Below are 14,772 nucleotides of genomic sequence, written 5' to 3' on the forward strand. Positions count from 1 at the left end.
GAAGAGGAAGAGAGGCGCTCAGCAGTAGCCTTGACCCTCCCAGACCCTGGCACAGACGCGGGGTCCCTGGGCCACGAAGCGTCTCTCCTTCCTCTGGAGTCTCGAGTCTTGGTGTTCTTAGCTGAAGCGTGGGCCTGAGGACTACTCAGGGTCGAGGGCAGAAGCGTGCAAGGCCAAGGAGGACTTACCACGCCATGTCACCGTGGCCAACCGGGCTTGTCCCAGCGGATGTTGCACAGCAGTCCCTGAGCATTCACCATCCGAGGAGGGCAATGTGGGAGCATTCTAGAACTAACTGGGCCATGGGTGGAAGCACCCCGTGTGTTCAGGGCCCCACTCCAGGTGCTAGGATGAGGGGAGGCTATAAAGCTTGTGCCAGTCAGGCAGAGAGCACGAGACCCCAGGACACAGTGAAGCCTCAGGGACCAGTGTGCCCAGTAAGCCCAGTAATTGCTGAGGAATGGCTGCAAGATCGGGCTGGAGGGGGTGTACGGACCTCGTAGAGGAGACGCTGTGCGTGGAGGGTCGCTAGTTATCATTCCCCCCTTGTCAAGGGAGCCCTGACCGGGAATAGGGGCTGGTGGCTGGAGCTAGTCGCAGAGTGGCCGGCACGGGAAGACCCAGAGAGCAAAGGCTCACCCTGCTCTCCTGGGAGCACTGAAAGTCAGGCTGGAAGGTCTATTTGGTCACATGACCCAAGGGTTGGGGGAGGGGCCAGAGAGGGGAGAGGGAGTCAAAGGGGTCAGAGGTCAGGGAGACAGTGGAATGCGGTGGGATGCAAAGCCAGAGCAGGAGGTGGGGTTGCCCGGGGCTTGCTTCACTGACCATTGACACCATAAGGCATGTATGAGTCAGAGCGGTTTAGGGGCCCAGAGTGGAGCAGATCATGTAAAAAGAGATTCGAGTTAGCCTGACTGCTCTCGTGGGCTGGATCTGGAGCACCGGTGGCAAGGAAGTGAAGCCCAATGATCGTAGCACAGGAGTGTTCTACAAAGACGGTGTGGCCTGCCTGGGTTGGGAAGCAGGGTGGGCAGTGCCAGGACAGCCTCCTGGTGTGCGTCAGCCAGGTGAGTCAGCGGCCTGCAGGGACGGTCAGGCCCCTCTTGGTCGTGTTACCGCGTGCGCAGGTCTGTGGTGAAGGAGTGGCGGTGTTCTGTGTGGCTCACACCGCCCTGGGGGGGCACAGTCAAGCCCCGTGCCAACCCCCAGCGGGCGTCCGTTCCAGGGGGACATGCGTACCATGCCAGGTTTGCAAGACTCCTCTGGCTGAGGGAAGGGACAGGAAGGCTCAGGGAAAGGGGGTGGCGGTGACAGGAAGGAGGCTATAACAGAAGGACAGGGAATGCCCTAGGATACATCTACCCGATCCCATGCCAGTCCCCGTGTGCTGGCTCAGGACCTGTGAGGCAGATTTCACAACCCGTCCATGGGCAGCCACATGGTAGTCGGAAAAGCACTGCCTGAGACTAAGGGAGCTTCAGTAGAGGCTGTGCTGGTGCCTCGGGAGGGGAGGGGAGGGGAGGGGAGAAACTCCTCTACCACAGGACCCCGTGCGTGGACGGGACTCTGAGGCCCTCCCTGCCGGGATCCTCGGGTTATAGAACTCTCTGTGGTTCTGATGGGAAGGGCCACATGACTGTTAGCACACACTGTGAGGAGGACGTGAACGGGGGTGGGAGGAAGGGGCCTGTGGGGGGCATGAGGGAGGGTCCCATCAGATAGGGCACCTCCCGTCCCACACCCGCTGGATTGTGTAAACCACAGTGATACAGACAGAAAGAGGGAAGTCCTGAGGATCAGAGAGGTGGGGGAGACAAACACTTCTTCCCTGTTTCGATGTTTCTGGCTCAAAAATTAGTTTTTGGATGGATATGTGTTGAGTTTGGGGTGATGGTGGGGTGAGGCAGGCTAGGAGACTTAGAAGTCCACAGCATTCAAAAGGTGATAGTGTCCCCCATGTGTATTTCAAAATACAAACCTTGCTAAATGGTAAAGTAAGTATAAGGGAGCACAACAGACCTCTGCTTTTTGTAAAGATGAAAGAGTGGGTGAGATAGCCCTTAAAATTTTTTCAGTTTCTCTCTTTCTCTGTGCCCCCCTCCCATCTCTCTCTGGGGCTCTGTTCTTGTTGGTCCCCTGATAATACATTTAAGTCACCTTCGGGGCAACCTTACACCACCCAGGGCATCCCAGGTGGGAAGCTCCCTTAAAGGTGAGAAGAACAGAACTGGAATTTGAGAAAGGAGAGGTGAAGACACAGGTGGTCCTGCGCACAGATATTTACCAGGAAACCGTGGAAACAGACAACCCTCAGAGCAAGGGGACGTGGAGAGAGGGAAAACAGAATAGAGGTGGCACATGGCAGTGGGAGATTGTCCCCATTTTCGAGACAAGAAGGGACAGCAGCTAGAAGAACGGCACCATCGGGGAGGCACTGCGGCTAGGAATGCCCTCGGAAATGGGTTTCACAGAGGCCATGGAGGCCATGGTTCACCCTGATGAGTGTTCAGAGTAGGTCAGAGGAATAAGAGCGGAGGGAGAAGACTGTGGGTCTTCAAAGCCCGAGGAGGAGCCACAGCCAGCTGCCCTGGGTTAGGGAAGGCAGTGAGAGCTGAAAGGGGACAATGGTCACAGTCCACGGGGGCGGCTGATCAGAAGTCTAACAGAAATCCAGGGAGTGAGGCTAAGGGCCGGGCCAGCCTGGCTGACAAGCTGCAGCAGGGGGAGGAGCCCGGAGGGGCAGGGAGGAGGCTCCATCCCGGCCCCCTCCTCTCCGCTGGGTCCTGTCTGTTGCCTCTATGTTTAGACACCCCGAGGACTAAAATATGTGCCGCCTGGCCCCTGTCAGCTCACACGGAGATGCTGGCGGACTTCTACAGAGCTCTAAGGCACAGGGGAGGGAGCGGGGCTGGCCAACAGATGGATCCTTTTGGAATGGGGTTGCCTGGCAACGGCTTCTCCCAGGCTGGGCTTCTATGGCTCGCTCCAAGAGGCTGGCTTTGCTCTCCTCCGCTTACCAATGGCTCAGTCAGGCTCTGTTCAGAAGGAGGAGCAGAGCCCGCTGTGGCTAGAGTCACACCCTTTTGGGGCTCCTTGCCTAGTCTGGGACAGCGAGTGGCTCAGGTGACCTCGAGGCCCCTGGTGACCGTGGTGGTGACCGGGTCCTCCCTGACCAGGTGCCGAGGCTCCAGCCTGGTACTTAATACATGTTTCTGGGGGAAGGGAGGGAACAGGACAGCTCCCTGGAACCGGTTGTTATTACTTTTACTCTTGAATGGCAGGAGAATCGACAGATTGGAGAGGATTTTCCGTGGCTGGTTTTCAGGATGGTCATATAGGTTGTTTAAACACTCAAATGCTTACCTCCAGTATGGTTTCCAGCCACTGTTCTGAGTCCCCAAATGCCCCCACTACCCAGGCTGCCTGGTCCTTCCCCCAAAACACTCCTGGACAGGCTCAGGATCTAGAAATTAAACCATTCACACCTGGCCCGGTAGGTCCCCTAGGATTGGGTCGGGCCCTCCAGCTGGAGGCATCTGCGTTACCTCATGTGACTACTCCTTCCCTCTGAGCTCTAGACCCAGGAACTGAGCCCTTCACTCCCCCGGCCTCACTTCCCCATCCTTTCCTCCCATAGCCCTTGCTCTCCTGTTGGGGACAGAGGCTGGGCTCTGGGCTCGGGGCGCGGGGGCATGGGTGCGGGCAGGGGTGCCCATCCTGTCTGGAGCCCTGGCAGACACAGGGGGGAGCTGCAGGCCCATTTGCTGCTCAGCTGGGAGGGGGAGAGAGGCTGAGGCAGCCTGACCCCAGGGGGGAAACCCAGCCTCCCAGACGGGGTCAGGTCCTTCTGCTTTTATAGCCACTGAGGGCCATCTGGCTTCAGCCTTATTTGGTTAAAAAACCATAAAGACAGGGCCTAGGAAAGGGAGCCGAAAGCAGTGGGAACACGAACCTGCCCCCACCCTAGGCCCGAAATCAAGTTGAACCACCACTTACATGTTCCTCCTTAAAAGGAGCCCTGAGCTGCCTCCTCGAGCCCAGTGGCAAGGCTGGTCTTCCCAGCCCCTCCTCCATGCAGCTCCCTGTGCTTGTGCTCTCGGCTGCTCTCTTCCTTGACCCTATCCCTGCCGGGAACTCACCCTCCAGGCTCTCAGTCCACCAACCACAACCTCAGAGCTGGCTGGCTTCTCACTACGGTTTCTGACCCTCGGGCAGACTCGCCCATGGGCCCCAAGGGCTGCTGCCAAAATGAGCCTTCCAGCCACACTTCTGGCTTCTTGGCGCCCCCGCTCCCGCCCCGCCAGGAACCCACGGCTCTTATCCTGGTCCTCTGCCTCTGCTGGGGCCCAGGCTTCCCTTCCCACCCGCTTCTCCCATTCTCAAAGAAGGGCTTCTACTCCATCTCCTCCTGTCCTCCGAACCCCTCCGATCCCCCCTCCCATCCTCCGAAGCTCTCCTGCCCGCCCACTCGCCCAGTCCAGGGGCTGTGCTGCCGAACCAGGGGAGGACGAGGTCTGAGCTGCGGGCTCTGGGGAGGGGCGGTGCACGTCCTCCCCCATTACCTGCGTGGGACAGGAGAGGGCTATATCTGCTGCCAGGTCCAGGCTCTCTGTTTTCTTTCCTAGTGGTTCAAGCTACAGGGGGGAGACAAGACAGGCCCGCTGAAGTGAGCATTCCCTTGGCAGCACCTTGCGGCGGAGATAGCTCCCAGCCTGATGTCAGGGGGGTTGGCTTCCTCATCTAGCTTGGCTGTGGGGCGCTGGGCAAGCCTCTCCCTTCCTCGCAAAGTCCTAGAGCTTGGCTGGCAGGGCTGCCGAGAGGCTTGGGGAACACATTTCACCCGGCCTCACCCAGCGCCTGGCACGTGGAGAATGTTGAATAAGGGGGAGGGGTCTTGCCTTCCTCGGAGAGCCCCCTCCTCCCAGGTCAAAGGGCAAAGGAGAGGGGGAAGTTGATCCTGGAAAACTAAGGACTGCATATTTTCAGTTCTACAGACTTCTAGAGACGTGCCAGCCGCTGCTCCTTTCTACCGTGCCTACAAAGGGAGGCCAGGAGCGAGCCTCGTTCTGTAGGGCTGCTGCTTTGCCAGACTAGAGCCCCAGAGACCCAGGGATGCCCCCACTGATTTTACCATATTGACCCAAAGGGCTCTGGAGAGCTGGGAGTGGAATTTCTGACTTGGGTGGAGACAGTCTGGAGCAAAGAAGGACATATCCAGGCGCCCATCCTGAAAGAGAAACGGATTTCTTCAAGATCCTATTGGTACAGAGGGTAGAGAGGGGGTTGCAGCTGGTCGGCCTGACCCCTGCGATTGACCACTCAGTGCCCCCCTCCCGCTGGAGAAGTTCCAGGCCACTGGCCTTTTACAGGACCGTGTCACCTTGAGAGGGAAAGAAGAACAATCCCATAGATTAACAGCCTTGGGTGACCCCAACCCCCACCCTCCTTTCTGGCCCCATAATTCCCCTTATTTAATATGTTTTAAAAGCATTATATTTATTTTTAGGCACAGTTGTGCAATGCCCTAGCCCATGCCATGGTCTAGGGAATGAGATTCTAGTCCCTGAGGAGCTCTTGGCCAGCCAGCCAGGAAAAGCTACTTCCCAGCCTTGGGCCAGCTGGTTCTAGTGGTTTTGGTGGGGAGAACAGGGCAGAGCTTGGGGACAGGCTGGGCAAAGTCAACATGGGGACACCTGCCACCCACATCTCTCTGGAGGTGATCAGGGGTGCCCAAGGCTTCTTCCAGCTTCCCTCCATCTAGGCATGGAGGCTCAGGAGGAGAGAACTGAGTCCCCACCCTGGTGAGCTCATAGAGCTCGTTTCCTCCAAGTGTCAGGGGGAGAGCATGGCCAGGGGTGCGGAGACCCCAGTCCCCAGCACCCTCCTTCAGTACTTCAGTGGTGGGTGGGTGACAGAAAGGGAATCATCTGAAGTTGGATATGTCCAACCCATGCCTCTCTGTCCCTTATTCCCTGTGTGACTTTAGGAAGGATTCTGCATACCTCTAAGCCTCTGTTACCTGGGGATGAAGAAACTCATGGCAAGGTCATTGTGAACGGTTTACCTAGGCAAACACAGGGCTTGGTGGGGGGAGGGGTGCTCCACAAAGTGGGGGCTGCTGTCCACAGTAATGAGCGCATCCCACATCAGGCTGCCTCGAGGAACACAGCTCAGGTGTTCCGGGAGGCTGTGCCACGAGACCAGACTCTGGAGAGCCACCTGTGTCTTTCCCATCGTTGTCACACGCTCGCTCGGGAAAGCCCTCGGCATCTCTGCCTTGAATTTCTTCCTCCTCCTTCCCAGGATCCCCAGCCGGCAGGGCAGGGAGCCTACCGCCAGGAGGGGAAGTCGGACGTCACGGAAGAAGGGCTGAAGCACCACAGAGAAGTCCTCTCGGGTGTCATAGCGGCCGGACTCCACCAGCTCCCGCATGCTGCTCTGCGGACACACGCAGGCTGCCCTCAGCACAGGCCCCGGGGCCGCCCGGGGGGAATTGCTGGGGGGAGGCCAGGGTGTGGTGGCTGATACCCCTGCCCCCATCTCCCTACCCAAGAGGGTGACTCAACCCTTCCCCTGAGAACACAGACACATGTGATGGCAAATCTCTTCAGAGAATTGGAAACAGGTTGGTTCACCTTTGGGTTTGCTGTTGAGTGAACCGCCAGCTCTGAAGGCCAAGGCAAGAAGTCCCACAGGGGCTAAGAAGCTGGGGAGAGTCTCCAGGGGGCCCCTGGGGGCTCAGGACCAGCTGCCTCCCTATTCGTGCCTGCGTGGACTGTCTCTTGAGGAGGGGAGGAAGGGAGTCCCCGGGGTTGCAGGGAAGGGGCAGGCCCACCCTCGGGGCACTCGGAGCCACTGACCTCTTTAGGCCAAGCATGGGGCTAAGCCACGAGGGCAGGTGGGCCTGGAGGTCTTTGCCACCTGGATTCCTCTGGGATGACTCTAACAGAGCAGCCTGAGACACTTCCGCCAGGTGGGGCAGAGGAAGGGGCCCAGAGGGTGACGTCCCTCCAACCCGGACTAGCTCTTCCCTTCCCTGAGTGCGGGTGTGTTGACCGAGTAGGGGGAGAGCGCTCCCCGTGGTGGCGCCCTTCTTGTTCTCACCTGGTAGGCTTGGCTGATGGCCTCCAACCTGGCCAGCTCTTGGGAGCTCTCCCGAGGGGTCAGAACGCAGTTACATAAAATGCTGCACAAAGAGGGGGAGATGGGAGGGCCCAGCTCCGTGGGGTGGTTCTTTTGAGCCCTGGCTTAGGAGCACAGGGGCCCTGGGGCTCTGATGCTCATTCTCAGGGGCAGGTTCGAGGCCTGACACAGGGACTGGACAAAGTCCCGAGGGCGGGCGAGCGAGCAGCCTCTCATAGCGATAGAACACAAACACCGGACGGCAGGCACTGGGCCTGCGGCAAAGTACACGGAACAAATGAACTTAGGCAATGAAAATCTGAGGTTTAATTTTTAAGAATAAAAGTAAAATGCATCCTGGGGCATCAGAGCTTGTATTTGGGGGTCTCTGAAGCTCCTGCCCTCACATGCCTCCTTAGCTCATCCTAGCATCCCCCTTCATCATGAACTGTGCATTCAGAACAAATCTGGGTGAATTCTATCATGAATTATTTCATGCTCATGCAATACACTTCATGTTAAAACTGGTATTGTCTCTCAAGCACTGAGAATAGTGCTGGGCGCACAGTAGTTTCTGTAAAACTATTTGTTAAAGAAACAAATGAAAGTATGAGGTAGGAAGACAAATAAAACACGTACCTACGTGCCGCTCACCCCACTTAAGAAACAGAACACTCCCATCTGAAGTCTCCCGGTTGTGCTCCTTCCCCATAAAGGTCACCGAATGATGTGCATCGTTTCCCTACTTTCTGTTTCAATCCGACCATGTATGTATACAACCACACGTTTCCCTTTTTTGCTGGCTGGGCCACGCTGTGTCTCAAACGCCAGCCTTGGTTCCAGCCCTGACCCTTTCCCTTGGGGCTCCCATGTCACAGGGCTCCCTTGTGGCATCCTGAGGTTGGGGAAGGGGGGAGCCCATCTCCAGCTTCTCAGAAGGGGGTGGTCCTGACACAAGACCCCCTTTGCAGACTTGGATCCATGGACACACCCAGTCACAGAGACCCCGAAGAGTCATCACTGTGAAAGCGAGACCAGGAGGACAGTGCTTCTCTGGCAGGGGTGGGGGGAAGGGGAGGGGGGGCGGCCAGCCCCTGCCTACCTGGCCTGCTCCACAGGGCACCTGTCTGGATTGCCCAGAAACACCTGCCGCAGGATGCTGGGGCTCAGGAAGTCCACAAGGTTGACCAGGGCTCTGGGCACCTATGGGCAAGGCCGCAGGTGAGAGAGGGGCCCTGGGGCCTTCTTCCTCAAGCTGCCTTAGGGCCCTGAGAAATGGCTCCCTACAGAACTCCAGCTCACGTGTCCCTGAGTGTGCTTTTTGGGGGGCATGGACACAGCATCACTGCTTAGGGCCCTGCTGGCTATGCCGCCCGCTGCGGGCTGCGGCAGGGGGGTGGGGGGAGCGGCACCTCCTGGCAGGGACAACATGGCGGACCAGAGTCTAAAGGCCGACAGCTCTGCTCCATTCGGCCATCAGCTAGTGAGCTTCTGACTGGCTGAGCCGGGTGCCCTATTTGCCATTTCCCTCCAGCCCAACATGGACCAGCTCTGCTGAGCAGGCCTGGGGACGCGGCCACCCCGAGAAGCACTGGATAGTAGGAGGGCTCCCCCTGGGCAGCTGGAACCCCTTGTCTGTGTCAGGGGGTGGAAAGGCAACAAGCTCTTGGGAGCAGGACCAGAGAGGGATTGCTCTAGATACAGCCTATGGCTCAGTGGGCAGCACGGGGGGCACTCTGCTGTGGCCACAAGGGAAGGTCTCAGGTGCTGGGGGGTTAGAGGAGGGCAGGCAGCGATGAGCTGCCTTTTCATCAAGCCTGAGATCCTTCTGTGATGATTCCAAGTGGAAGAGGTTTCCCCAAACTCTGGAGAGGGGAGGCGCCTGTGCCCTTGGCTGTCTCCTTCAGGGAGGGGATGTCTCACCTGCCTTCCCCCATCCTCCCTCCCCCCACCCACATGCTTGAGCTGCGTCCAGCTTGTCCAAGCCTCCACCCACCTCTCTATGCAGGATGTCCAAGGCGTTGCGGAGATGGTCAAAAAAGTTGGCTGCAGAATACAGATTCTGAGAAGACATAGGAGGGAGAGGAGGAGCTGGTTCGGGAGAGGGGGCAGCGGGGCAGCTGAAGACCCCCCGTGGGTTCCTCCCCCAGGACTTCTTCTTCCTCTGCCTTCTCCCTCTGACCAGCTCATCATGTCAGAATCTGAGCAGTTGGTTCCTCGTTATTATCAGGGATGGGACAGCCAGAAGCCTGGAACCTTCAGCCAGAGCTTCCGTTTAGGAGTGAACGTGCGGGTCCCCCCTTCCCACTGCCGGGGTTCACAGTTTCTCCACTTCCTGAGTTCTCAGGAATTGTAAGAGGGGACTAGAAGCCCCATTCCTGCCACCTGCTACCTCACAGTTGCTGGGACACGGAGGTGGGTGGAGGCAGAAACCCGAGGCTTACGGGATAAGAGGAGGATAATCATCACTGGACAATCCTAGGGTCGATTCAAGGGACTAGTCTCCAAGAGGACCTCCAAGGCCTCCCGGTCAATGTCAGGAACAATGAGTGGGCCTGCCTGCCCCTCGCCCCGACCCCCCATACCGAATCTGTGCAGTAGTCACATAAATCACTGCCTCCAATCAGCACAGTGATGATCTTCCAGTCCTTGTGGAAATTCACTCTCTACACGGGAGAAGGAAAATGCTCGGTGACTTCCAACAAACAAACAAAAATGCCACAGCCCTAGGAAATCCATTCAGCCCTCTAAGACTTCCTTGCCCACTCAAAATAATGGAATCAGAATCTCAGAGCTGAAAGAATTTTGGAAGCTTATTTATGGACCACAGAACCTTAGCATCAGGAGGGACGTTTTAGATCATTGTGATCAGGGGCAGCCCACTCCCCCACCCCCCACCGCCGTGGATGTAATGTCCTCCAGGGCCTTGGACACAGGCTGTCCTGCCATGGCTTAAACGCCTCTAGAGTGCCATGGCTCACTGTTTTCATGGTGGACCATTCCATTTGGGGACTTCAGTGGGTTAGAAAATTAGTGTTTAAAAATAACTGTAAATTCGACTCACATGGTCATCTCTCATCCTCTGGACCAGAGTCTGGACTTGGCTCATAAGTTCCCTGGGAAGGAGAGGAAAGCAGTCCTTTGGGGGAACTAGTGCCTGGGTTTTTCCTTCTACAGAGCCTGAACTGGAGGTTTCCATGGCCTTATCCCCATTGCCTGGCCTGCCAGAGACCCTTAGGTTCACGGACAAGGAGCCACTTGCCTGTTCTGGAAAGTTATTACAACAAATAACCCATTGAAAAGCCAATTATGGGTGCCAATTATCTGTTTGTCCTAAGCCACACAGTCTAGGGTACTGTCAACTCTATTTGTTACTTGTGGTCTCCTTTCTAGGACTCCATATGCGATGTGTCATTTAGGGTTCCATGTTGGGAAACCATTTGTCTCCTTTGCAGGACTAGTCTAGGTGATGAAAATAGATCTATGAAGATTTTAGCATTTTAGCATACTTCCTCTTTTCCCCCTGGCTGCCAGGAAGCTGAGAGTCTGATAGTCAGGCAGAAGAACTGCAGAAATGCTCCTCCTGACCCGGTTGCTTCTTCCCCATCCCCCTGCCACCAGTGGCTGTGACTTTTCTCACTTATGTCCCTGTTCCTTGTGTTATCTTTTTTCAGTAAACTTAGCCAGATACTTCTTTTAGAAAGAGGTGGGGGAGTAAGTATACACTGTATACATGCCAGGGTTTATAAATCATGGAAAGACTAGATCTTACACATCCCGAGCTCCCTACTAGTTCTGGCCCCCGTTATGGGTCTGGGTGAGACGGATCCATGGCACGGTGATTTCCTGGGAACTGCCACTGGGTCCATCTGTCCCCAGATGTTTTCATTGCCAAGAAGGGTCTTCCCAGGTTGGCAGGCAGTGCCCATCAGCTAGAAAGGCGTGGGCCCGAGCTGAGGTGGGGGGAGTGACAGTGTGTTGGGGGCCCAGATGGCCAGGCCAGAAGCAAGGAAACCCGGGCTGCGGGGGCCACTAAGAGCAAGGTGAGGGGCCTCCCAAGACCACCCTGGGGGGCTGAGCAGTCCTGCTTCAGCTGCCTCCAGCTTCTCAACTGCATTTCCTACTCACTCCAGAGGGCCCTAGGGATAGGCCATGGCGCGTTGCCCCAGGAGCCTCCAAGGCTGGAGATTCTGGCTTGCCTATTCATTTGTTGGCACTCCCGGATCTTTTCGGGGAACTGCCACTTGTGACTCTTGGGAGGAGCATATCTCTCTAGCACCATTATGTCGTGGTGAGAATCAGAACTTGGATGAGGTTAGTCGGTTAGTTGCATGATTAGAACATGCCGCCCAAGGAGCGAGGTCAGGAGTTCAGCGTCTAGGGCCCTGGCTCCTGTCCCATGGCAGCCTCTCTGGCCTCCCTGCTGCAGCCCTAGTCACAGAGGCAGCCAGGGAAGAGAGTGGCTGAAGACCTCCCAGATCATTGCTATAAATGGAGAAATGTCCCCTTTGCACGTGGAGGTCAGGCTCACCATCTCAAAGAGGACCACATACCTCCCCCTCATCGCCACCCCCCCCAACAGGCCCTCTTCCCCAAATGCCATACTCAGCCTTTGCTCCGGGAACAGCCTGATTAAGGAATGCATTTGTGTCATTGGCATTGCCCGTGCCCACTGCGTAGCCTGTGAGATTTCCGTTAAACTCCCGAAGGATGTCTGGAAGAGCAGGGGGTGAACAGGACACGGAGAATTTAAGAGGGAAGGGCAGGGTATCTTTTCTGCTCTGGGCTCCCCGGAGTGGGTTTTTTACCATCTTCATGCAGCTGGGGTGGTTGGGGGGTGGTGTGTGCCTGGCAGGGATTGGGGCTCTCTGAGCGGAAATGACCTGATGACACGGTGGGCCAAGGCAGGAAGGGCCTCTCAGCTTCCCTCCCCTCCCCTCCTCTCCCTTCTTCCCTCCCTCCCTCCATCCCTCTGTCCCTCCCTCCCATCCCTTCACAGTGCAGGGCATATTCACGATCTCATTGGATGGTCTCTGCACTCCCTGGACCATTGAAAGAACCTGAGGCTCAGAATGTTTGGAGACTCGCTCTAGGTCACTTGGCAAGTACAGAGAAGAGCCAGGACTTGAACCCAGGCCTCGGGGCTCCAAATAGAGTATTTAGGACACCCCTTTCAGCTACCTGTCCCTGGGCCTCTGCCCCTGCTCAATGGCAGTATGCAAGACGACTTCCTCCTTTCTTAGCTGGGACATTCTTAGGAAGCCGGGGCTCAGGGGGAACCAGTGAACAGACTCAAGCCCCTGGCAGTTACTTACTTGGTAAGGTAGTCACGGTCTCCAGACAGTTGTCCCCTCCTGAACTGTAGGGAGTGAACACACCAGGGAGAAAGAGTGAATCAATACTTGGGCTTTTGTGAAAGAGCACCCCATCTTTCTTAGTGCCCGAACCATCAGCCCCTGTAAGATGTGCCAGACCCATTGGTCTCTTTGTGTTGGAGAAACTCTTGAGAAAGTCTGCATTTCCCAAAGTGTTGGTTCCCCCCAACAAACAGGATTTGAAGGCAAAAAAGAGCTGTTTCTTTTTTCCACCAAATCAGGAAGGAAAGCACTTAGCTGAGCATGTACTATGTGCCCGCACGCCCTAGATTCTCTAAGTTAGATACCTGACACCTCCCAAAAAACAAGCTTCTGATACAGATGCAACTATTCCCATTTTACAGAAAAGGAAATTGAGGTGCATAGAGGTTAATGAACTTCTGAAAGGTAACTAAAAACCAGCTTGAGCTGCAAGTTTTTGGAAAATGGATTAACTCTTCTCTGCCCAGTGGGGAGGCCAATTCCACTGGGAGTTTCACCAGAAGGTCTCTCACTGCCTTCCAATGCCTAATCTGATTTTACCTACTTGGATGTAGTTTCATGCTGTTCAATCTAACCTCAAGACCCATTCAAGATTACATTTTCTTTCATGCATTTAAATTGAATACATGTGGGAGGCCCGGAGAGAAGTACTTCCATTTGAACAAAGTCCAATGTTCAAATGCACTGTATTTACTGTTTTGTTTTTTTCTCCCCACACTTCCTTCCTCAATGCCAGCATATTATTCCAGGCCAATGGATTTTGAGAACACCGTGTTTGCAGCCAGCCCACCAGCACGGACTTCCAAAGGACAGGCCATGAATCAAAGTCATGGCTCGTCTTCATTCAAGGAATTGCTTGGGATGAAGACAACTCTTTCAGATGAGGGCAGCCGAGTCTGGGGCACGGCAGCCCCAGGTGATGGAGAAAAAGAAGCCAGGTGAGCTCTGCCATCACCTGACTCAGGTGCATCTCTCTCCCATCTCCCATCTGATGTCGAACCCAACTTGGCCAGTGGTTGGACATTTGTTCAAGCTTCTGATTCTACTCCAACTGTGCCTGAAGCTAACTGCTTCAGCTACTACCTGGTCTTCCTTTCTTGCAACTAAAAGTGTTTACTCAGAACACTTTGTACTTGAAAGGGAATTAGAAATCCATATACCTCCTCCAGTCACTGTGTTCTCACTCTGCCTCCTTTTCTTCTTCACTAAACATATAAACACGAACATGGAGATAAACCTACACGCACACATCAAGTACTTCCTACTGTCATTTGTCTAAAAGTATCTTTGTTCTAAAACAAGTCCCGCAGCTGATCAAGACTAGCAGGCTCTAGAAATCTCTGAGTGAACATTTCTAGGAGAAAGAGAATTACACAAATAAAGATGGACGAACAGAAATATCTAAGCCCTCATTTCGTTGAGAACTATGTGACACATGAAAGAAAAGAGACCCATACGAAACAGCTAGTTAGTGTGAGAGCCTTCTGATTAATGCAATTTATATTAAACCATGAGCTCAAAGGCTGGGTTTTGTTCATCTGTTGTCACCCACAGTGCACAGAGAATTACAGAGTAGACACTTAATGACTTGTGGAAGGAGTTTCAGTAAGATTGAACACCAAATTAATTTTTTTAAGAAGCTTTTTTTTTTGTAAGCAAATTTTACTTTGGTCCTTTGATACCAAAGAAGCAAACTTATTTTAACAACAACAACAACAACAACAACAACAAAGGCAGCAATGCTCCAGAGATCTCTGGCCCTGGCACACAGTTAAGCTAGACAAAGCCGGCACCAGTCCCTGACGTATGGTTCTCTCAGGTCAAGGGCTTTGGAAATAGTCACCGCCAAGCCTTGTCCCACAGGTCCTGCCCACAGCAACACACCTGGGTCAAGAATTCTGGGTCATCTTCCCCTGTCTGACTCTATGAGGCCCCCTCTCTCCACTTTGTCTCCTACAGGAAGAGGCTCAAATTACAGTCTTCATTTACTTGGAACCATGCATTGCCTATTGTTTCCAAACCAGAAGCTTTAATGGCTTCAGAAAATTGCTTTTCTTAGGTCAACCTACTACATGGACATTGCCCAGGGGATGCTGACAGGTTTTGTGAACAAAGAAAGGATTCTGGGATTAAGAGAAACATAGGATTAAACAGATACAATTTAAACACATTCCTTCATTGCAGGGCTTCTCAGAGCCTTTAATGATAACATACATACATGTGAGTTCTCCACAAGGCAGCTATGGTGGGTAATGTTCCCTCCCCAGTGTAAATAATTTTGCCCTCTTTAGGA

General features: G+C 54.7%; 1 protein-coding gene across 1 annotated transcript in view; it reads right to left on the bottom strand.

Annotated features, from left to right (window-relative positions):
• The window catches only part of PLB1 (phospholipase B1), a 122,389-nt gene that overhangs the window by 24,260 nt on the left and 83,357 nt on the right, over positions 1-14,772 (bottom strand). Inside the window, exons 34-43 of the mRNA XM_080814535.1 lie at positions 12,438-12,481; positions 11,728-11,836; positions 10,187-10,238; positions 9,708-9,788; positions 9,119-9,184; positions 8,225-8,325; positions 7,105-7,186; positions 6,334-6,438; positions 5,132-5,227; positions 4,563-4,634 (exon numbers count right to left, since the gene is read on the bottom strand). Of these exons, the coding sequence (XP_080670661.1) occupies positions 4,563-4,634; positions 5,132-5,227; positions 6,334-6,438; positions 7,105-7,186; positions 8,225-8,325; positions 9,119-9,184; positions 9,708-9,788; positions 10,187-10,238; positions 11,728-11,836; positions 12,438-12,481 (808 nt within the window). The remainder of the gene's footprint in view (positions 1-4,562; positions 4,635-5,131; positions 5,228-6,333; positions 6,439-7,104; positions 7,187-8,224; positions 8,326-9,118; positions 9,185-9,707; positions 9,789-10,186; positions 10,239-11,727; positions 11,837-12,437; positions 12,482-14,772) is intronic.

The sequence above is a fragment of the Martes martes genome (assembly GCF_963455335.1).
Source record: "Martes martes genome assembly, chromosome: 9".
NCBI lineage: Eukaryota > Metazoa > Chordata > Mammalia > Carnivora > Mustelidae > Martes > Martes martes.